General features: G+C 42.3%; 2 protein-coding genes across 2 annotated transcripts in view; both read right to left on the bottom strand.

Annotated features, from left to right (window-relative positions):
• Window positions 1–3,172: 3,172 nt before the first annotated feature.
• Window positions 3,173–16,645, bottom strand: LOC145412845 (beta-1,3-glucan-binding protein-like). The gene is made up of 12 exons (XM_080282644.1): window positions 16,619–16,645; window positions 12,611–12,665; window positions 10,894–11,006; window positions 9,753–9,827; window positions 8,697–8,887; window positions 7,916–7,971; window positions 7,742–7,819; window positions 7,398–7,500; window positions 6,431–6,502; window positions 4,670–4,799; window positions 4,087–4,212; window positions 3,173–3,359 (listed from the first exon to the last, which is right to left on the bottom strand). The coding sequence occupies exons 2-12, from the start codon at window positions 12,657–12,659 to the stop codon at window positions 3,249–3,251; spliced, it is 1,104 nt and encodes a 367-aa protein (XP_080138770.1). The 5' UTR covers window positions 12,660–12,665; window positions 16,619–16,645; the 3' UTR covers window positions 3,173–3,248.
• Window positions 16,646–21,634: 4,989 nt separating this feature from the next.
• LOC145412954 (uncharacterized) overlaps window positions 21,635–22,942 on the bottom strand; it is a 2,130-nt gene continuing 822 nt past the window's right edge. Inside the window, exon 1 of the mRNA XM_080282775.1 lies at window positions 21,635–22,942. This exon is cut by the window's right edge and continues 822 nt beyond it. Within this exon, the coding sequence (XP_080138901.1) occupies window positions 22,466–22,942 (477 nt within the window). The 3' untranslated portion in view covers window positions 21,635–22,465.

Genomic DNA, 22,942 nt, shown 5'->3' with positions numbered 1-22,942 from the left:
ATGCCAATCCTCCTGGGCTTGGATCGACCCCATCTGTGAGAGGATGCAGTATGGCATGTTCTTGTATTCTCACACGTTTGTACCTTGTCGATATTCACTTATGATTACAGACGAGCTCACTCACAAACACAGCCACTCCAACACAGTTTCCATTTGCACCTAATCACTCTACACCTAAAAGCCTTTCACACATACGAGTATATCTGCGCGCGGAACACCTGGGGGGAAGGGAAAGTTCACTTTTCCAGGGGCAGACACTCATCTTTCTAAGCCATACAGATCAGTTGCTCTTTAACTGGCATTAAAAAAAGGCTTAAACATGTTAGTCGTGCTTCCCGACATTGTCAGGCACATGCAAGCCGACCGTTACAATGCATACATAGAAGGTAGTGTGTTGATATCTTATTAGTCTCCACCTATTACATAGGTGGAGACTTGTTTTCGCTGGTATCATCATTGTGCCCGCCTCAGAATCTCGCAACGATTCCAGGAGAACCGGAGACTGTGCAAGGAACCTGAATGTCCCAGGTTATGTGTCCTGGCATGGGCCACTCCTGATAGAAAAAAAAATCCAAATCCTTTACGCTCAGTGGAAGGGCTTGTCAAAGTCATACCTGTATTATGTTGTGAGCAAGACAGGTTGGTCGTGTCTACTAGAAATTTCTTTATGGCCTGCACAAGGAACCTGAATGGCCCAGGTTATGTGTCCTGGTATGACCATTGCTGATAGAAACAAAATCCAAATCTCCCCAATGGGTTCAAGGTCACTGTAAGAAACAGTGGGTGGAGGCTAGTGACTGTCCGCAGGACAGTTACAGAGCTCTAGTTTTTATTATTCTTATACTGAAAATCATCAATCGATTTTCTTCCTTTTGTACTCTCTACAAGCCCTTAACGTTGTGTGTGTGTGTGTGTGTGTGTGTGTGTGTGTGTGTGTGTGTGTGTGTGTGTGTGTGTGTGTGTGTGTGTGTGTGTGTGTGTTTCCATTTCCGTTTCCTCATTACGTCCCCGTAACTTACTTTTTCTATTTTAGTACGTATTTCACTCAGTTCTTAACACTAGGTTCAGCATGTATCATGGTAAAATTTACTTCATGCCCCCTGGCTCTTGTTCTCATTTCCTTTTTTTTTTTTTTCTTTAAGTTCCCTCCTTGCCCCTTGCGAGAGACTTAGCAAAGAATGCCTTGGATATCACACCTCAAGGCTTGCAAGATGATGCTCCTGTTGCAGTATGTCATGACCCTGTTGCTGACTGTGCTGTAAGATCACCAGTAAATTCAGTTCTCTTTTCAAGTTGCTGAAGATTTTTATATGAAGTCATGAATAGTATGTTACAAAACGTTTGAAGCTTGCATTACAGATGATACTGCAAGCACTGTTCAACAATAATATCATCATCATCATCCGTACTATATGTCTTACTACTGAACGTGGTGGGTATAATCTAAACACACACACACACACACAAAAGGAATGGGGCTTCCAACCGTGCCCTGTGATAATACGCCATGCATCCAATGCACTCATGATCATTCTAGGCTTTAGAATTCCAGGCTCCATCCCGCAAACGTACATCTTCCTCTGAGTGCTTGTGGATTCCAGACCATTCCATTTTCCTTCGGGCAAAAAGGGGACGCTAAGCTGTCATGCGTTTCCATAAATATTTCACTGACCCATTTCTGTCCATCAGTTATTTTACTTCGTCAACTGTTTTCTTTCTTTCTCTCTCTCTCTCTCTCTCTCTCTCTCTCTCTCTCTCTCTCTCTCTCTCTCTCTCTCACACACACACACAAAACCTCCAAACATCACTTCTTGATTTTCCACATCTCGCATTCTCAAACTCAAACTTTTTTTTTTTTATTACCTAATTCATGTCCTTTCTCTCTCTCAACGATATTCTTTCTCACTGTACATCAAAAGGCTCTGCACTTCCAAACATCTGTAGTAGTGTGACTGTGAAATAAGTGACTGGCTGGATGTTACGTATCAGGAGCCTGGTCATCATTGCTAAGGTGTCGGTTACAGGGGCTCAAGATATGGGACTTTGCTTTAGGTGTGTGTGTGTGTGTGTGTGTGTGTGTGTGTGTGTGTGTGTGTGTGTGTGTGTGTGTGTGTGTGTGTGTGTGTGTGTGTGTGTGTGTGTGTGTGTGCGCGCGCCAGTTTAAAAAATACTGAAAAAACACAGCAATATAATTACTGGCCAGTTCGGGCATACGAGTGCATTTAATTATAAGGTTAATGTCAGCTTTCAACAGTTTTCACTTTCTTACCCATAATCAATAAGGAGCCACAGTGGCCCGGTGATGACGCTTTTCCTGCGACCTGCAAGTGCCCCGAGTCTAGGGTTCCAAACAAGCAGTGGCGGACATTTACAGTGAAATCCAATGACTTAAAACAGTAAAGACTGACACACAAAGTCATTATAAGAGCAACTTTTACGATCATCACAAAACTGCATAGACTCACAACATAGTCATTATAACAGCAAATTTAAAATAATCACAAAACTGTATACAGGTAGACAAAAAAAAAAAAAAAAAAAAAAAAAAAAAAAAAATCGCTAAAACACTTTCACAACCATCACAAAACTGTAAAATGACACACAGTCATTATAACACCAACATTTACAATAATCACTAAAGTGTACAGATTGACACACACAAACACAGTCACTGTAAACCAACTTTCACAGTCATCAATCTCTCTATTTACTCGTACTTCACAAGCACAAGGAAGAGATAATTCTGGGAATAAGGTCCACTCCTGCGGCATACCTCATATGAACTGTTACAATATTTATTCCATGGTTAAAAATGAAGAGATAGCATGCACATTTTTTATTAGTAGAAATCATATGCGTCTCAAAGAAAGAGTGCGTTGTGCACGTTTAATACCGCCATTCTTTATACCGTGCTGAGCTCACGAAACAGCATCATCTCCCTTGAATCCCGGATGTCATATTCTGTTTACTATTGCCTTTAGACGATTATTTTCAACTTAGGAAAAGCCTGTGGTACTGTAAGGGTTTATTAAGGCTAAGCCTGCCCAGAGCTGAATAAAATCGTCTTGGCATGCCGTAATAATAATAACAATAATAATAATAATAATAATTAAAAAAAAGACGGTCCCTCCCTCAATGGGAGTCATCTGTGCATAAAGGTGGCATATAAGTCAATCTTCTAAACCTGCTACATCATAGGACATGTGTCAGCAGGTGAGTTCAGCAGCAGGCTAAAGAGGAGGTGGAATCTATTGCTCAACGCTCTCCATCTTCCACACCTTCACGTAATCTACCTGAAGGGCGGCATTCTCGCTGATTCGGCCCTCACCCTGCTCCCAAGTTGGCAGCCAATCTGCACGCTAGAAAAAAAAAAAAAAAGTAGATGATATGAGGGGCTGTGAGGTAGACGGAAAAGAGAACAGGCGAAAAAGACAGGGGCTTAAGAAAATGGGTGGCTAATGAGAAAAATGAGACAGAAAGAGGTATAAAAAATGACAAATAGGAAACGGCAAACTGAGAGGTATTTTTTAAAATGGCGTGAGAAAATGAGATAAAAACATGGATAAAATATATGTAAAATGAGATAGGCGAGAGTATTACATGGGAAAAAACTATGGCAAATGAGATATATTGGATAACAACAGAGATTAAAAAACTGGCAAATCAGATAATGGGAGTTAAAAGGAAGAGAGAGAGAGAGAAAAAGGGCAAATATGGAAGAGTGAGAGAAAGAGGGGTAACAAGGCTAGAAAAAAATAGTAAGGACGTACGGAGCTTTAAAATAAAATGACTGAACCAATAAATTAATAAACGAATGTGTGAGAGGATGATATATTAAGAAAGTATGGGTGAAAGAAGCGTAAGTATGGGGAAAAGGTCATCCACCCTACCATGTAAGATAATATACTCACCCAACCATGAACCTATCCTTTTATACATCCACTCAAATATATTCGTTCAGTCGTCCATTCATCTATCCAGCCATCGATCGGCCCACCCATCCGTCTACCCGACTCACCCACCCATCCATCCACCCACCCATTTATCCATCAACATACTCGGCCAGCCACCCATCCACCCACTCACCCCGTTCCAGAAGTCAAGGAAGGCCTGTGGAGAGGTGTTGGACCAGGGCTTGGCGGGGTCGGCCGGCACTTCATCGGGGAAGTACCCACCCGTACCGCCGACAGCCAGGTTCAAGATGATGTAGAACTGCGACCCAGAGGAAAAAAGGGAAAGAGGAAAAATTTATATACATGAAAAAGGGAAAGAGAAAAGAAATATATATATATATATATATATATATATATATATATATATATATATATATATATATATATATATATATATATATATATATACAGTATATGCGAAGGGGAAGCTGTGGATGGGAAAGTAAGGATAGTGAGAGATGCATGATATAGGACTGTTGGTTAATGCTGAAGAGGGAGGCCTTCACGTGGTGGAACAGATATAGCCAGGCCGTGGAGCTACTCTTTCTATCTCCCGAAACGTAAGGGGGGAAGATGGATTGCAGATCGAGAGCAACTTCAGCCTGCAGTCCACCGGGTTCACATTCGGATGAGCCTTGGACTACAATGAATGAAGAAATAAATTAGCAGATAAGTAATAAATTAAATGACTGTAATCAATCATTCCTAAGCGTCACCTTCTGGTCAAATGGAGCCATTTTGTCTCCGGCCACCCAGGGATTGTCGTACTGGTCGCCGAGGCCGCCGTAGTCCCAGAAGTTGGTGCCGGGGTCCACGGTCATCACCAGCACGTCGTCCACATAGAATCTGAGAGTGGAAGGGTGTCATGTATGTCAAACCACAATAAGCCATGACACAGAACGATACATAAAGACACACTGCGATACACCAAGAATCTGAGGATGGGAGGGCGGGAAGGCGTCGTCTATGTCACATCAGGACCAGCGATGATACAGAAAAATAACATAAAGTCACATCACGATACCTCACGAAAAACAAAGGGCCAGTAAGACACATCTAATCACGCTCTACTAATGCGATACACCAGGGTAAACTATGGAACAGCAAGATACACAGGTACTATGATACATTAAAACAGATCCAATAGTATCTATCAGATCATTCTATTATACATGAATGCAAAAATACAGCAAAACGTACGAAGTCATACTACTATTCGCTATAAAGATACAGTAAGCTACACTGTCACACTATGATACATTAATACAAAGGTACAGTAAGACACATCGCCACAATAAACTTGGTAGTGCTATATCGAAAATCACAGAAGAGGCTAAAATTGCTAGAATGTTGTCAGAACTTGGCAAAGGCTCCTAAATATTGTCGATGAATGGAAGTAATTACCCCTAGACTTAGCTACAGAAACACTAAATTGCGGAGAGGGGAAGGGGTGGGCCAGGGAAAGGTAGGGGGTGGAATGAAAAGGGAAGGATAGAGTGGGGAGAGGTAAAGGGGTGAAACGTATAGAGGGACAAGGAAAAGACTGGAGAAGGGAGAGGTACAAGGGTGGAATGAGGAGAAGGATAAAGAGATGTAGGGAAAGGGATTTAATCCCCGAGCTAGGCAACTATGGCCATATAGCCCCAATAGGTTACAGGAGCGCGCTACCATTCCCAGCATGGCAGTCCCGGGCGAGGCTCGAACTCACGATCCCCCGATCACGAGCTCGATGCTCTACCTCTGAGCCACCGTGCCCCCGAGATGTGGGGAAAGAATGACGAGTGGAAGGAGGGGAGCAGTGGATTGGAAAGAGGTGGAGAGGATAGGAATGGGGAGAGGGGGAGTATATGGAAAGGGACAGAGTGAAATGAGAAGAATAAGGCTCCAACACTAACTACAACTGATATGCGGTTCACTGAAGGACCATTTTTTCTTTTTTTACGGAAAGTAACATAATTAAACGCATCAAAATACTGCATATGACTGTGCACCATAATCTGTTAAATGCTATCGGACGAAATACAGGGGCCGACCATATGAAAGGACATACATTATTTTTTTTAATGTAACCGACTCTGGGCATAGGTTTCACAGCCTGCTCCCAAGGCCCAGTAATCCTAAAACATACATCTCCACATGTCACCACTTCGGCTAACATCCTCCTTTCACACTGAATACATGCTAGGGCTGTTTCATGCAGGACTGGTGTATTGGTATCAGCGGGGGTACTTTACGACATGTCGGCGGGTCTTTTGGTAGATCAGTGAAGTTTGCTTTTATGAAGTTCAGATCCTTAAACTGTTCCCTGCCTCAGCGGGGATTCCAACCTGGGTCCATTAGACCGGCAGGCCACCTCTCTACCGATTCAGCCACCGCTTCCGAAACAGCCGGGGTTCAGAGCTCTAAGCTTATTGCATGCACACAGCGAAACGAACACAGTACCGCCGATCCATCGTGGCTCCCACAAGACTACTCACTCCATACTGGTGCTGGTCCAGTCGACGCGCCAGGTGTGGAAGCTGTTGGCGAAGGACCCGTCGCTGGCGGTGCTGTGGGATGAAAATTAAGTGTGAAAATTTGCAGTTTTGACTTTTTTACTAGTTTATAAATTATTTATTAGTTTTAAATTTTTCATTTTTTTCGGCAGTATCAACTCCTCCAGTTCGGTGACGCCCTTTTATACTGCTTATTTCTGCTGTTACAAGATAATTTAATCTAGGTTAATTCAGTGGCAGAAAAGTAATTAATGACGGCTATATCAAACACTATATCCAACACCTGCAGTTTGCTATTGTATCCGAAGCAATTTATCTAATCTTCCTGTTTGAAAACGTATATCATAAGGTGAATACACATTGTCTGGATAAGAAAAATAATGCAATATTTACTCATCACACTGAACGAGATAAAATGGAGACCAAGAAGGTGCAGGCAAACCCCCCGTCTCTGACAGTACAGTAATTTGCTGTCCAATGCGTTCCCTAACACTTCTTCCTTAGTGATTTATTTTTTGGATATTCCAAACACTTCTTTAAAGGTTTTGGATATTCCGTGAGTGAAATTGTACATGGACGGACTGGCCAGTGAGTAGAGTACTCGTATATGGATAGGCTGAGGATAACATGAATTTGGAAAACAAAGTACGGGGTTAGACTAGATAAGGTCGGACTGGATTAGCATTCGTTAGGTTAGGTTGGTTTTAAAAGATTAGCTTAGGTTATGTTACGTTTGATCTGTACAGGTTAGGTTGTAGGGTAGTTAAGGTTGGATCAGTGTGTCGGGTTAGGTTAGATGAGGTTAGGCGGGTTTACTACAGATTAGGCTAGGTTAAGTTGCGTTTGATTAGCTTAGGTTAGGTTAGCTGGGGCTAAGATTAGGTTAGGTAAGGTGCGGTGAAGTTAGGTTAGGTTAGATTAGATTATGTCAGAGGAGGTAAATACTAACTACTGAACGGTGGTCATTTCGTAGAAGTTAAGTGGCCAGTGAGGTCCCCAGTGCACGGTGGAGCCGCCAGCCTGGTTACCGATGTCACCGTAGTTGTCGTTACCTTTACACACACGAGTACAACAGTTAGTACATTTGGCACATTACTCTCACCCAAGACCAAGAATTAGTATATTATTCTAGTACATTTTTCTACACATGATCGTACGTGCTGCTAGCCATTATAGTTTTTCTAAGCCTAACATATAGTACATTATTTAACTCCATTATACGGGATCGTCCATAACTGTTGACAATCGGAAGACAAAAACAAGTCTTTGAGTCCTGCTAATGCTACATCTCACCTCGGGCCTCCACAAGGTCGATCTCACCGCTAGCAGGCCAGGGACCATACGGCCAGTGGTAAGGCAGCATCCAGATAGCTGACGGGGGTGGGAGACAGGGTAAGCGGGAATATGATTATTATTATTATTATTATTATTATTATTCTCTCTCTCTCTCTCTCTCATACTACTCACCAGGCCAGAGCCAGTCTCCGCGGGGCATCTTCGCACGCACTTCAATACGTCCATATCTGCATAAAAAAAAGTCAGTTGTTAGGATGCTACGTATATCATCATCATCATCATCATCATGTATGTCTTCTAATCTGAATATAAACATTCAGACACAGCATGGATATAAACAAGAAGAAAAACTACGTCATCATGTTGATAGGGTTAAAAATGAACTGTGTGTGTGTGTGTGTGTGTGTGTGTGTGTGTGTGTGTGTGTGTGTGTGTGTGTGTGTGTGTGTGTGTGTGTGTGTGTGTGTGTGTGTGTGTGTAAAAACTGTAAATATATGCTAAATAATGTGTAAAATGTTTAAATGTGTAAATGGTACCAATACCTAAAACCAGAGATCTTCTGCGACCTAAGTCTGGCAGTCATGGTAGAGCTGACAAGTAAATATGTAAAAATGTGCAAATGTGTAAAAGACTGTAAATATGTGCAAAGTTTACATGTGCATAAAGAGTGTTAACGTGTAAAAAGTTTGTAAATACCTGCAGCAAAAGTCCTTGTGCGATCAAAGCCAGGCACTCACGACAGGACGGAAGTGTATATGGTTCAAAATGTGTAAATATGTGTAAAAAAGGTGCAGAAAGGTGTAAAAATATGTAAGCGTGCAAAGTACTGTAAACACCTGAAGCTAATGTCCTTTGGCGACTTCAGCCTGGCACTCAAGATGAGGCTGAGGAATAAATATATGTAAAATGTTTAAATATGCGCAAAAACGTGTAAAAAAAAAACTGTAAATACCTAAAGGCGAAGTCTTTGTGCGTTCTCAGCCTGGCACTCATGACGGGGTTGACGATGTTGGTTGCGGTGCCGGTGCGGCTACAGCCATAGTAGGAGTTGCCGGTACACACGTCCCCGCGGCCGTTCATGCCCCACAGGTTCAATTCACCGCTGCTTAGGAACGCCTCGTCCTTCCACCGTGATGTTAGCTCCTGTGGTGATAGATAGATAGGTAAACAGATAGACAGACAGATAGACAGAGAGAGAGAGAGAGGGAGGGGGAAGCGGGCTACAGGGATAAACACAAACCAGCGATAACATTTTTGCTTCCTTTCCCAACATTTTCCTTTTACCTGTGCGTCCCTCTAGACTTAGCTGCTGGCATGCTTCGTTGTTCCCATACTCCACCACCCTGGGGGCAACACATGGCGCTACACTTTGACGGCACTAATACCCACCGTCTGTTTAATGATATGACAAAGGATAGCTCTTTCAGGGTTGGAAAAGTCTTGCCAGAAATGTTTAAACTGGTTCTTTGTATTTTAAGTATTTCTCGTGAATAAAGATAAATAAATACAATAAAGAACTTTGTATTGATAGACTGATTTTATCCCCCATCATTATAGAAATTAACACACACACACACACACACACACACACGCACACACACACAAAACCTCAAAAATCAAAGCTCAGTGAATACAATACAGGTAACTCTTGCGTCTTGCCCTAGTATGTTTGACAGCCAAAAGACTCCATAATTACAGCTTTTTAATGTTTCTGATACCGACTGTTACAGCTTCAGAAATTTCGCAGGCACTGATACCGAATTTTCACAGTTACTGATACAAACAGCTTCCTTGTTACTTATACTATTCCCTGTTACCAGTACCAAGTGATCCCTTTTACTAATACAAAATCTTCAGTGTTCGTGATACCGGTACCAAATTTCCACCGTCACACCTGACAACCACAATTTTTACCGTCACCAAGCTATTGAATTTCCAGCGACCTCGACTTTTCACCGTAACTAATACCTGATTTTCACTGTCACTGAATTTCACCGCTGGTACTTACGGGCCTGATGAAGAGCGTGGAATCTCTGGTGTAGCTGACGCTGCGGTTGTTCACGTACACCTGGAACTCCCAATTCTGTACAAAGAGATAGAGGGTGAGACTGGCGAACAAACTGGCGATCAGTTCTCTGTCGTAACTTAAAATTTGGTTTTGGAGGATAGACAAGACATTGCACTGTTTTCCCATGCCTACTGTTCCTTCTACAAAAAAAAAAAAAAAAAAAAAATATTAGCTACGAGAGAAATATTACCGTGGGTTACATTTTTTTTTTTTTTTTTTAGGGCAGGGATGGGAGAGCGTAAAATCTTCCTCCCCGTGTCTAGATCTTCCTGCGTTACGACAGGGAAGCAATCGTAAATGACCCTTGAATACAGACTTACGATCGATTCAAAGTCGTAAATAAGGATAAGGATAAGGTTAGACGTGTAACCACCTCATCTCTGCAGTAAATTCCAAGGTGCAAAAAACTAATGAAATGTAACCACCTAATCTATCCCGTAAATTCAAATTACAACAAGCAATGAAATGTAATGATTTTAACTGTTTAGTAAGTTCCAGGGTGTAAACAACTAATGATATGCAACCACCTGATCTCTTTAGCAAATGTGAAACCATGAAACCAATGAAGTGTAACTACCTTACCTATTCCGTATTTTTTTTAACAATGAAAAACCAATGAACCGCTATCATCATCATCTCTAGCTAAGTATTTCCCCTTAAAGAGCCATGACAACCCCTTCCAGGCTACGATGCACTTATATACCTCACACTCCCCTATCATCACTCTTCTTTCCATTAATTCTCACCAATATTGCTCACTATTTTCTTCCACAGCATACACAGCCGTCCTTTTCCAACATTACCATCAGTGTTACTCCCAAATACACTCTTTAGCCACCATTCTGTCAGCATTTTTTTTTTAATATGCCTACACCATCTCTGCGTATTTCTCTTCTTTCAACTAGGAATCCACATCTAATCAATAAAACGCGAGAAACTGCTACACTGATGAAATGTAAACTAATATATTGTACTGTATTTCAAAGCTATGGTAAAGCGATGATACGAAACTATATTACTGCTTCAATGAGTTTCATCGTAAATAAAAAGGCTGAAAACAAAAGCAGAACGCAGCACGCACCCCTCCGCCGGACATGGTAAGCTCGTGCTCCCAGGCGTCATGGTCTAGGTAGTCAAACTCGTCGTTGAAGATAAGGCAGGGGAAGGCGGTGCAGTCCTCGGGGGCCACCACGTCTGGCAGGCGGGAAATACGGACACACGTGAATTAATAAAAAGGCTTAAGACTTGACTAAAACTGGATCGTACGGCTGAAGACTACTGACTAAACTGAACTAAATGGGTAAGGAGACTGAACTAAAACGGACTGACTAAATAAAACCCATCTGATGCAATAAAAATGCTGAGCGAAGTATAATGTATATTTGGAGGAACTACACCTTTTAATAACGCAACGTGCTGTGGGTACACTTAAGGTTCTTGTGAGACTATACGTACATACATAGATAAATATATACGTACATGTGTGACAGTCTAACTCTCATCCACTTACCACTCAACACTTTTCAACGAGGCACTGCCTACCATAACTCCAATCACTCCACCTCCTCCCTTCCCCAGTACCACTGTCCACCTTCCGCCCTCACCAGTGCCTCACCCCCCCCCCAATCACCCATAACATTTGTACACCCATCCACCTCTAGCCCCCACACCCCCTGATCAATAGCCTCCCTGACTCTCACCATCTTCCGATGCCCCGCTGTCTGTCACCTATAGCCCTAATACTCTCCTCGCCCCAACCTCTATCCAACCTCATCCCCGCTTCTATCCCGTCACCCCCAGCTCTCCCCCCACCTTTCCATTCCCTACTGTATATCCCCTCCTCCTCCCTCTCTCCTTCCCCGTACCTCTGTTGATACTTAATTGTCTCCATTCTTGCAGTCTCTCAGTATATTTACCCTGCAGTCCTTTATGGCACGCCTGTCAACTCTATTTCATTGGACTGTCAGTATCTTCTATGAAAGCACATTGATGAGCCGGTATTTCTCTCTCTCTCTCTCTCTCTTACCAAATACAATCCTATACAAACATTATCATATTCTATAAACATCATGCTTAATCTACCTAAATACAAGCCTCCCCTCCCCTCCCCTCCTCTCTCTCTCCCTCTCTCTCTCTCTCTCTCTCACTCTCACTCTCTCTCTCTCTCTCTCTCACACACACACACACACACACACACACACACACACACACACACACACCAATAACAATCATCTGACTAGCTGACAGGAGGTGCCATCAGGTAAGGGTAAAGGTAAATGTAATTACTGAAGAGGATGGATGGCCGTATAGGCGTATCGATAAATCGATACATACACAGTTACTTTACTGATGTGTCCTTAAAGAAACATGAAGATTTAAAAAGCTGAATATTTCTCTTACTTGCTGTAACGTTCCAGCTATTGTGATATAAGAAAAAAAAATCATCATCATCATCATCATCATGTTCACTACCACCACCACCACCACCATCACTATGATCATCATCATCATCATCACTACCGTCCCTGTCATCGTCATCATCATCAACATCAGTGCCATCACCACTACCACCATTATTACCATCATCATCATCATCATCATCATCGTCAGTATCATAACCACCACTACCATCATCATCATCATCATCATCATCATCAAATACTATGGTAAATTCCGTATTTAGAGAGCTCCAGACGCTCAGACAGTATCATACATTCAACCTTCTGCAGTCACATATCTATCTTATTCTAGAAATAACCTATGGAATCATCACCATCCACATCACATCAGAGACTCACCAGCGGCAAGCGCCCCTCCAACCAGCAGCAGTAAACAGAGGGCCCTCATCTTGGTCTGTGGAGTCAGGGGAAGCTAGGTTACATTAAGGGAAGTTAGGTTGGGTTAGGTTACATTTAATTATATCATGTTAGATTAGATTAGGTTAGAAGCTGGGTTAGTTTAGGTAATGTTAGGTTAAGTTAGGTTAAGCTGGTGGATGAGAGATTTGACACAGGGGGTGAGGGAGAGATAAGGTGGTGAGGGTGAAGGACAAGAGGACAAGATGGGGGAGATGTGGAGGGGAGGGGCGGGTCACAGAGTCTCGGTGTATGAGTGGGGGAGGTATGGTAAGACATGACGTGAGTGACGACGAGAAAATAACGTGAGAAAAATGTAGACACTCGGGAAATAAAATGTCAGAAGAGAGAGGCTTGGGATATACAGAAGTGAGGGAATGATGGAGTTATGGAGGAAACACACGTGAAGGAATGGTGGGGGGAGTGGAAGAAAGCTGTGACAGTGAGAGAGTTAAAGACTCAAACAATAACCGCGAAAAAAAATCTGAGACTGGGAGAAACAAGGGGAAAAGGAGTGAAAAAATGGGAGAAGCAAAGCAGTAAGATTAGGGGAGAGGAACAGGGGGATGGAAAAGAGGAAAGACAAAGGAAAGCATGTGGAGTAAGAAAAGAGGAAAGAAAAAGAAAATGAGCAATGAACTAGCCGAGAAGGAATCGAAGAAAAAGATGTCTTGAAAATAAAAAGAGGGAGTGGGAGAAGAGACGAGGGAAGTGAGAGGATGGGAGGACATACGCAAAAGGATGTGATAAGCAAAGCGTGAAGGACCTGGGGCGAAAGAGGGAAATAAGAGAACAGGAGAGGAATGGTTTAGACCGGTGAAAGGAGAGGAACAAAAGCAAGCCTGAGGGAAAAAAAAAAAAAACAGGGTGAGAAACAGGGAGTGAGAGAAGGTGACTAGGGGTGCGAGAGAGAAAGGAGACCAGGAGGAAAATGGAAGACACGTGATAAGAAATATACAGAAGTCAGGCTGAGAAAGGAAAATGTGAAGTGAATTAGAAGTTAGAATATCGAAGAACGAGATAAAAACAGATCTGGGAATATGTAACGACATTACTGGGGCATAAACACAGAAAAAAACCTGAGGAAAAATACATGTGGGAATGGGTGGTGACGAGGAGAGGAGAATGAGGGACAGGGGAAGGGGGAGGAAGGTTGAGATGAGAGTGGGTAAGAAATAACAAAGATATTATGGGGGAAAATAGGGAACATATATGAAAGGGTTAAAATGACGACGAGGTTAGTGAGGGGCGGGGGAAGAGGAGGGGAAGGCTGGGGGGAGAAGAAATGACACAGCAGAAGACAGACGCCGGTGTGAGGAATGATGGTGGAAAAAGAAAAGAAAGAAGAGGATACAATGACGAAGCTAAAATGGAACACAAAGGACAACTGAAGGGTACTTACAGTAAAATGTCAAGGCAACGAATAGGAGTGAAACAAATTTTTGGTATTACAAAAGACAAACAAAAATATCAGTGGGAAGATAAAAAAGAAATTGATGCAACATGAAGGAGCACATGTAGCAGCAGTATTTGCTGTAACCCACGTTCATCTCAATATGGACACAGTAGACTGCATGCTGAGGCTGTCCCCCCTCTCGCAGTTTACCATCCCTCTTTCAGGGCATAGAGAGATAATTGAGGGACGCTTGCATAACCTGGCAGCGGAGCCACCCAGCTACGTCAGTGCCACCGCATGAAGGCACCTGTCTCCAGCACCAAAGAGAACAAAAATAATTATCTACATACAAGATAAATCGTGGTGACATGATACAGGTTTCCTGTGTCCTCACATGATAATCGTATCCTCTCTCCTCGGCGCACCAACACACAATCCTTCTTCACCTCTACGACGTTTCATTTAATTCTTGCTGACCTTACACGATGTTTGGCCTATTCAGCTTTGACGGAATTCTGGTAGTGCAGGGGCTGAAGACGGCAATACCCAACCTCTCAGTTCAAAAAGTCTCTTAACCTCATCAATCCGGTGACATCTTTTTTAGTTTATTACTCCTACCTCCAGCTAAGTTTCATTAATTTTTAGAGTGAGTTTTTTCCCACTGGAGAGGAAGGATACAGCTTCCATTAACGCCCTTACTTCAAGAGGTCTCTTTAAAGTTGAATAAAACTGTCCTTAGGTAGCAAGAATAAATCATCAAAACAATAACTGATTAAAAGAAAAATAGAATAAAACAAGAACTAATCACTGAAATAAAAACTATCAATAAAGTATGAATAAATAAATAAAAGAATAAATATAACAAGACTCAACCAATAAAACAATAAATCAAGCGCACCAATCAATAAAACACGTCACCGGACTGAACGGGATTCCCTGAATAAAATAATCTCCAAATGACAAGGCCAAAATTGCTTCATATGTCACTAGTTTATCGCTGGGTGCTCGAGAGGGACGCCTTCAAGTGGCGGCACAGATATAGCCAGGCCGCTCAACTGCCTGGTTATACAAACATCCCTCAACTGCTTCCCTGTCCCCCGAGAGATGGTTAACTGCAGGAGAAGATCAGCTTAAGCCTGAAGTCCATCGGTCGCACGTTTCACATGAACCTGGGACTGCGGCAACTATAGTGCAGTCATTTTAACTTGGCCAAAATTTTCATCCTTTTGCAGCTTAGTTCACGTAGTTCAGTCGCAGAAAAAGACAATACTGTGACTCTACATCCTTTCTGCAGCATTTCATCGTGACTAGCATCAATATTATAGTGTTAATCTATTGAAATAACTCAGCATGGCAATCTTAGGCCAAGAGAAAGTGAGGAGAGTTGAGTACCTTATCGGGGCGCTCCCTTGTAATTCATAGTTAATAAATACGGTATCTCTTTATCTTCATTGTGATATATCGTCTCTGTTGGTTATCGTGTACACTGTATTATCATCGACAGTATCAGGTCCGTTACCAGACTCCTTGTTTACCTCCTGGTCCCGTTATCATGGAGAAAGAAATGCATGATTTCTAAGACGAAACAAGTTTACTCTCGCATCTGACATAATAATAATAATAATAATATAGTAGTAGTAGTAGTAGTAGTAGTAGTAAAATAAATAAATAGGTCTGTCATCATCGAGGAGCTGGGGTTCAGGTTCAAGGAGGCCAAAGGTAAAGGGGAGAATCACGGTCAAGAGAGGAGGCCCGCAAGTCTCGTGTAAAAAAAAATCTTCTTTAACTTGTAAATGTTTCTCTAACCTGTAAATATTTAACTTGTACATTAACTTGCAAAAATAATAAACACTAAACTATTAACCTGTAAAACTGCGAATAAGTAACTCGTATATAATTCTTTAACTCGTAAAAACTCACCCAAACCAAACCTAACCCAGGCATACTTTGAACCTAACCCGGGCATACTCTGGACCTAACCCGGGCATACTCTGGACCTAACCCGGGCATACTCTGGACCTAACCTGGGCATACTTTGAACCTAACAAGGGCATATTTTAAACCTAACTTACACTCAGCCCTTCCCTGCAAGGCGGGTTTCCTGAACTAAACAAAATCGTCTGATGGCAGAAAGAATAAAGGAATGTATGTGTCCCTGTGACTGATAAGGCTGAATCCAAATCTTCATATAAACTTAAGAGTTGAATCTAAAACAGCATATATTTACTGAACGACTGAATCCAAAACATGTATACTGAGGATGAAAACAAGACAACATATATATATATATATATACATATACATATATATATATATATATATATATATATATATATATATATATATATATATATACTGTATATGCAATTTTTTAGTCAAGTTAAAGTACAATGACCGTTATCAAGGCTACGACTCGACATCCTTTCTATTGCAATTCTTCGTGACTGGATTAATTTCCTAGTGTTAATTTCCTGCCACAATTCAACAGTGAAGGCGGGGGAGAAGGTAATCTTATGCCAAGTTAGAGTGAAAGGAATATATCAACAAGGACTTACTGCACCCGTGAGTGAAGTGAGGTGACGCAGTAGCCCTCACGCCCCGGGATTATATACTCTCGAGGTTGTGGGGACTGGAGAGGGTACTGTGGGTGGAGGGACGTGCGCAGTGATGACCTTGTGATGATGAGGAGAGAGGGAGAGGTGGGGAAGTGGTGGAGAAAAGGGGGAGGGGGGTGATTGAGGAGTAGAAGTGGAGTGGGGAAGATAGGCTATGGAGAGGAGAGGGAGGGTGACTGAGGAGTACAGGTGGAGACGTGGTGGAGACTGAAGAGTAGAGTTGGAGGAAGGGTGGTTGTTGGGGGAAAGAAGGGGGGTGGAGTGGTGGAGGAAGGGGGGGGGTTGAGGAGAAAAGAGGAGGGAGGGTGAACTGGTAAAGGGAGGGAGGGGTTTTTGGATGGAAACAACACTGCAGCTAATGATGACTATGACCTTGTAAGGGTAATTATATAGAGCTGAAATGTCATGCCCTGTCAGGGATTATTCCCCCCCCCGCCCGCCTCTCTCTCTCTATCTACCTATCTATCTGAACTCACAATAATTTCTTACATCAGCCTCATCACCACGTTCTTCACCAATCCGTACACTTGTCCTTCTACCTCCCATGTCACTCCACTGGCGTTACTGAGGCGACAAGACACATCAACTCTCATTATTCACTTCTCTCCCTTCCAGCATTGTCCACGCTTCGCTACCACACGCCTGTTGCAGTAATTTCATTCATTAAATCTGCCAAATCCCTGGAATCCCGGCCACGTCTTTTTCTAATATACTGTTACCCCTGCGCACTTTTTTTTTTTTTTTTAATGCCTGGTGTTGTATCTGAAAAGTGGCCAACACCATAAAGTGGCGGACGAATACTCCCGCCACCCCATGTAGGATCTCTTTATTTTGTGGCAGCCACTTGTAGTTCCAGCATGAACGTCGAGGAGGTGGTTGTGTGTGTGTGTGTGTGTGTGTGTGTGTGTGTGTGTGTGTGTGTGTGTGTGTGTGTGTGATCGTTGTGCTTAAAACGTTAAAAAAAAGTTCGTTCTGTAAATGCTTGTTTTGGAAAATATATTTCATGTAGTAGGAGTACACATCTATGTTCAGTTATTAGATGAATGACTAACTACATCCATAAAACAATCGCAGTAGTTGTAGTCGCATAAAAAAAAAAGCACGAATTTTTATAAAAAAGCACGAATTTTTATGAGTTACTATACTTGCCATGAACTTGAGAAAAAACTCCTCCTCCCATGTTTTTCACTTGCAATTTGTTTAATAAGTTCTGTTACATATGAAGTCTTAGCTGTTCTTAACATAGTACTGAATAATTTACTGACATAATCATCGTGTGTTTTGGAACACTTACCTTTCTCAGTCTTTTCCCATCTGAAAGATTATTCCAATCACGAAAAACTGTCTCACACTTCTTAGTTTTTGCTTCATGTTTTTTTTAACTGAAAATCATAAAAGGCTGAGCGTTTCTTTACGTTCATGATAAAGATTTCACAGTTAAAAAGATCTTGTTTACCCAGTGCCTCAGAGGTACACCAAGCATTTCTGTCAACGACGTCCATCTGCCCGCCACTGAACCACTAAAAAATTGGCACGTACGCCGGTCACCATATAGCTATGGCTTCTATAGCCCACCACTATATGGCAAGCCACAGTGGAGTGGTGGAGAAAATGGACCCTGTCGCCACTTTTTTGTAGCTGACACTAAACAGGACAGTGCGCGGGCTTCCATGGGGACGTGTGAACAAAGACTGGAAAATAGAACACAAAATGAGAGAGAGAAAAAAGAGGGTGAGAACAAAGACGGACAGAGAACAAAGACTGACACAGAATAAAGACTGAGAGAACAAAGACTGACATAGAATAAAGACTGACAGAGAACAAAGACTGGGAAAGAGAACAAAGACTGACAAAGAGAACTTGGACTGGCAGACAGAAAACAGACTGACAGTGAGAAAAACGACTGACAACTGACAAAGATAAAGACTAACAGAGAACAAAGACTGACAAAGACAACAAAGACCCAGTGGTGAAATGTAGAGGTGTATGGTATGCAGGAAGACTGCTGGACCCCAAGGAACATGCTGGGGGTGGAAGGATGATGTAAGAAAAAAAAATTTGAGTTAGAAGAGGCCTGATCATCCTGGAGGGTAGTAGTAGTAGTAGTAGTAGCTGCAACCCCAGGCTCATCTGCATGTAAACTCAGTGGACTGCAGGCTGAAATTGTTTTTCTCTTGCAATCCACCATCTTCCGTTTGGGGGAAAGGGAACGGGCTGAGAGACGTTTGTATGTTCTGGCAGTTGAGCCATCATCCAGTACGGTAAAAATGAGAGTGCGATAAAAGGCAAAATGAAATGAACGGGTATATCAGGGGACTCTCGATGCCAGTAACTTACAAGAAATGAGTAGTGATGCGACCGGGGTAAACTGCAATATGCTTGGACTGGTTGTGGAAATTTACGCTTGTAATGTAAGTTCGAATTCTCGCTGTATAGTGAAGGGTTATAACCGGAATTTAAAATTGTTCTTTTGTGTTGTATGTAGGACTGTTGTTTTTCACAAGTCCACTGACATGTCATAACACTCTTGCAGTTGCCAATGCTTCGTACTGTTTGAGCTCCTCAATCTCAAGAAATGCAGAGGGCAAGCAGTAGGTTATCTTGGGTGCATGGCAACACGGTATGTTAGCGCAGAGAAAATACGTGTCTCTGTAGCATCACTGACCAGATCCGGTTCGATGAGGTATGAGGCATTATCCAAAGGTTTACACGAGGAGAAAAAAATATGATTAAAAGTTTTCATCATACTGTAAAAAAAGGGAGAGGGGAGAGATTCAGCGAGAGAACATGGGTACTGATTAGATTTAAGACCGGCAGAGGGTGGTGCTAGGGGAGGGGGCGGGCTGGGAACCAACACCTGTGTGGATGGTATGAGCTGATCAGTCACACCTGGCGCGTTTCTCAGGCCCACAGGCTCTTCACGGCCACAAGTACGTCCTCGTTAGCCTTAAAGAAAATCATAGAGAACTGACGGACAGTGTTTACAAATTTACCATGGACTCAACAGCAATAAATGAGCGTTAAAAAATGATGGACAATGTTCATGAATTTGCCGTGGATTTAACAGCAATAATGAACACTAATAATTGATGGACAATTTTAATAAACTTACCTTGGACTGAAGAGCACTAATGAACGTCATAAAAAAAGGGGGCAATATATCAAGAATTCTTTACCAATATTTACCATAAACAGGGTTCCAATGAAGTAAACTATTCATTTATCGTATTTTTTCGTATTTTGTCACTTTATTCACTCCGATTTGATTCTGTAGTGGCTGGCAGTTGTATGAGTGAAGACATACATACATACAAACAATCATATACTCAATTTCGGCTTAGTTGAATATTCTGGTTAGGCTCCAGTAACACAATTATCATCCATTCTGTACTCTTTCCACTTCACTTTGGTTTAAAATTGCCATCTCTCCATCTCGAGTGTTGCCCTGTGACAAGCCATTAACACTAGAATATGCTGGTCACGATGAAGTGCTATGGAAAATAAGTCTGGAAAGACACGAATGTGGGCGAATTACTACACCATACCAGATCACAAGTGCCAATATGAGCTACGAGGAATTTTGTAAACAGGTAATTTTTGGCCAATTAAAACGAGCATCATTAACCCCTTCAACACAAGTAGACCTATGTATTTCAAATCGTATTCTTCCCATCCCCAACCATACTTTAAATCGTATTCTTCCTACTTCCAGCCATACAAGTGCTTTAAATCGCATTCTTCCTATCTCCAACCATTCTTTAAATCGCATTCTTCCTATCTCCAACCATATTTTAAATCGCATTCTTTCTCTCCAACCATACTTTAAATCGCATTCTTCCTGTCTCCAATCATACTTTAAATCGCATTCTTCTTATCTCCAGACTAAACTTTTTTTTTTTTATTTTAACTTACGGAACAGAGACCTTTCGAACTAGACGAAGTAGATATATCCTTCTGTAAAGCCTTCATTATTAAAGACCTTTCCTTAGTTGATTAAAATCGTCTGGTGGTAGGAAGAACCGTATAAAATATCGTCTTCGGGTACAGTGAGTTAAAATAATAAATGACGAAGAACGAAAGGGGAGGAAACATTTTACGGACGATTTTGAGACGGCAATAGCAGAAAATTATTAGTATACCTGTTTTACGCTAATTTGGCCTAAAACTGACATCTCTCCATCTTGAATTCTCAATTGTAAAATTGAATTTGCACTAGGATATGCTGCTAGTCACGAAGAAGTGCCACTGAAAGGATACAGAGCTGTAGAACAGCCCTATTCACTCCGTGTGAAATAAACTGCAAAGGGCCAAGTTAGAGTAAAACAAGTGTAACAATAGTATGAACATTCATCCTCCAGGCTAACAAAGTGGAAATTTGAATGAAAAAAGCACAATTCTTGTCTGTTTGTCCACCTGTTTACATGCACAATAAATCCAAGCTCACGAAAAAAATGGTCACACACTGTGGGAAAAACGGCACAAACCTCAGCAGGGCCCATTATCGTTATAAAGGTTGTTTATCTTTTCTTTTATTCGTACTGATTAGTTTTTGTTACTAAGAGTCCTGACGAATTTTATGTTCAGATTTGTCATAACTATCCTGAAACTACTTTTCAGCAACTACCGGTATTATACTTTTTATTTTTATTTTTTTAATTCTCCAACTTGGCCAAAACTGTCACTTCTCCATCTTGAAAGGTGAGTTGTAACAACAAAGTAACACTAGAATATTTGTAATGCTAGTTACGAAGAAGTGCTGTGGGAAGAATGCAGGCCCATACTATGATTTTTTTTTACTGCCGGTTAGATACAAGAAATTAGCTGCAAATGGACGATAAAACCTGGGATGAGGTCATGGAGCGTGGCCTCAAGGATAAGGGACTGAAGTTAGAAGCCTGGATGAAAAGTAAGGCAACTGTAATGAAAACAACAAAGCATTATTTCAGTTTTATTCGTTGTTGGTGTTCGTCAATTCTCTTAAACAAGAATCCATTATAGTTTCACTGTAAGAGATGAAGGTCTCTGATACAATGCTGAGAAGGAAACTAAATCATTGTTAAACCATGATCGAATATACAACACAGATACTGTATATTTATTCAGATCCAGAAAATACATATCATATACGAGAGTACTATGTAGATTTTTGGGGTCCCGACAGAGTGCATGATTGGAGTAAATGATGTACAGTGAGTGTGCGTTATAGTGGCAGGGGAAACTTCGTAGCAACTGTTCCTTGGCGATTTATTTTGCATATTATACTATTTTGTAGGAATGTCATTTCAATATCGGTTTGCATCAATGACATATCAGATGATACTGAGATACATTGGCCAGAATAAATCGCCAAAGGGGAAGTGTTACGAAATCTCCATGGCCACTCAGAATACGGCACATAGCGTCCAGTGTCATGGGCTGAGGAGGGTTGGAGCAGCATGAGTCACCTAGAGGAGAGTGATGGTGTCATGCTGCCGGGTTAGGTCGGGTGGTGGGTCTTACAGCTATTGTTGCGTTGGTGTCGGGCAACCATGACCACTATATCACATCGGAGTGTTGCGTTTCAACGACTTCAGCAGGGCTGGGATTTTTAAACATACTTACAATCGATTCCCTGTCGTAACAGCGACTTGTTTTTGAAAGAAGGACAAGGAAAGGACAGCGAAGTGTCTTCCAGTCTCTAGTTCCTCCTGCAAACAACAAATCAAAGTTATGACAGGGCGTCGATCGTGAATATGCCTGAGAGTTCCATCCCAGGTCGTGAGGGGAGAACTAGGAGTAAATGGAGACTCAGTGAGAGGTGATGGGAGCACGCCAGTTGTTGCTGCGGGTGGCCTCGGTGATTTTGTCATGGCGACGAGGAGAGACCGGCAGCGGGCGGTACTTGCGAGGGGATTGCCCAGGGGAGCCGCAGGGCAGCTGGTGGAGGCAGGCGTGGGAGTGACAGACGTGGGGTTGGGTACGTTCAAGGGCCAAGCGTTCTCGTTTGGTGAGGCGGCGTGGGCTGGTGCGGGTGGAGCGACGGGAAGCCACACTGGGGGATTGGTCTGGGGTGAGACTGGGCGAGGAGTATCCAGATGACGGGCAGGAACGACACCATTGCCTGCTGGGGTCGCCAAGCTCGGTGGTCTTGCCGTTGCGCCACGGCAGCACCAACTCCAAAGCCCAACCAGGGCCACCATCCTGACCACCTTCCTTTCCCACAGCTTCCGCCACTTCCTGAGCAGCACCGATCTCGTCGAACTCGACCAGCGCGCACCATTGCTC

This window comes from Coenobita brevimanus, chromosome 94 (assembly GCF_032717465.1).
Source record: "Coenobita brevimanus isolate Jiangsu-jjx chromosome 94, ASM3271746v2, whole genome shotgun sequence".
Lineage (NCBI taxonomy): Eukaryota > Metazoa > Arthropoda > Malacostraca > Decapoda > Coenobitidae > Coenobita > Coenobita brevimanus.
This window is presented reverse-complemented; position numbering and strand designations above follow the sequence as displayed.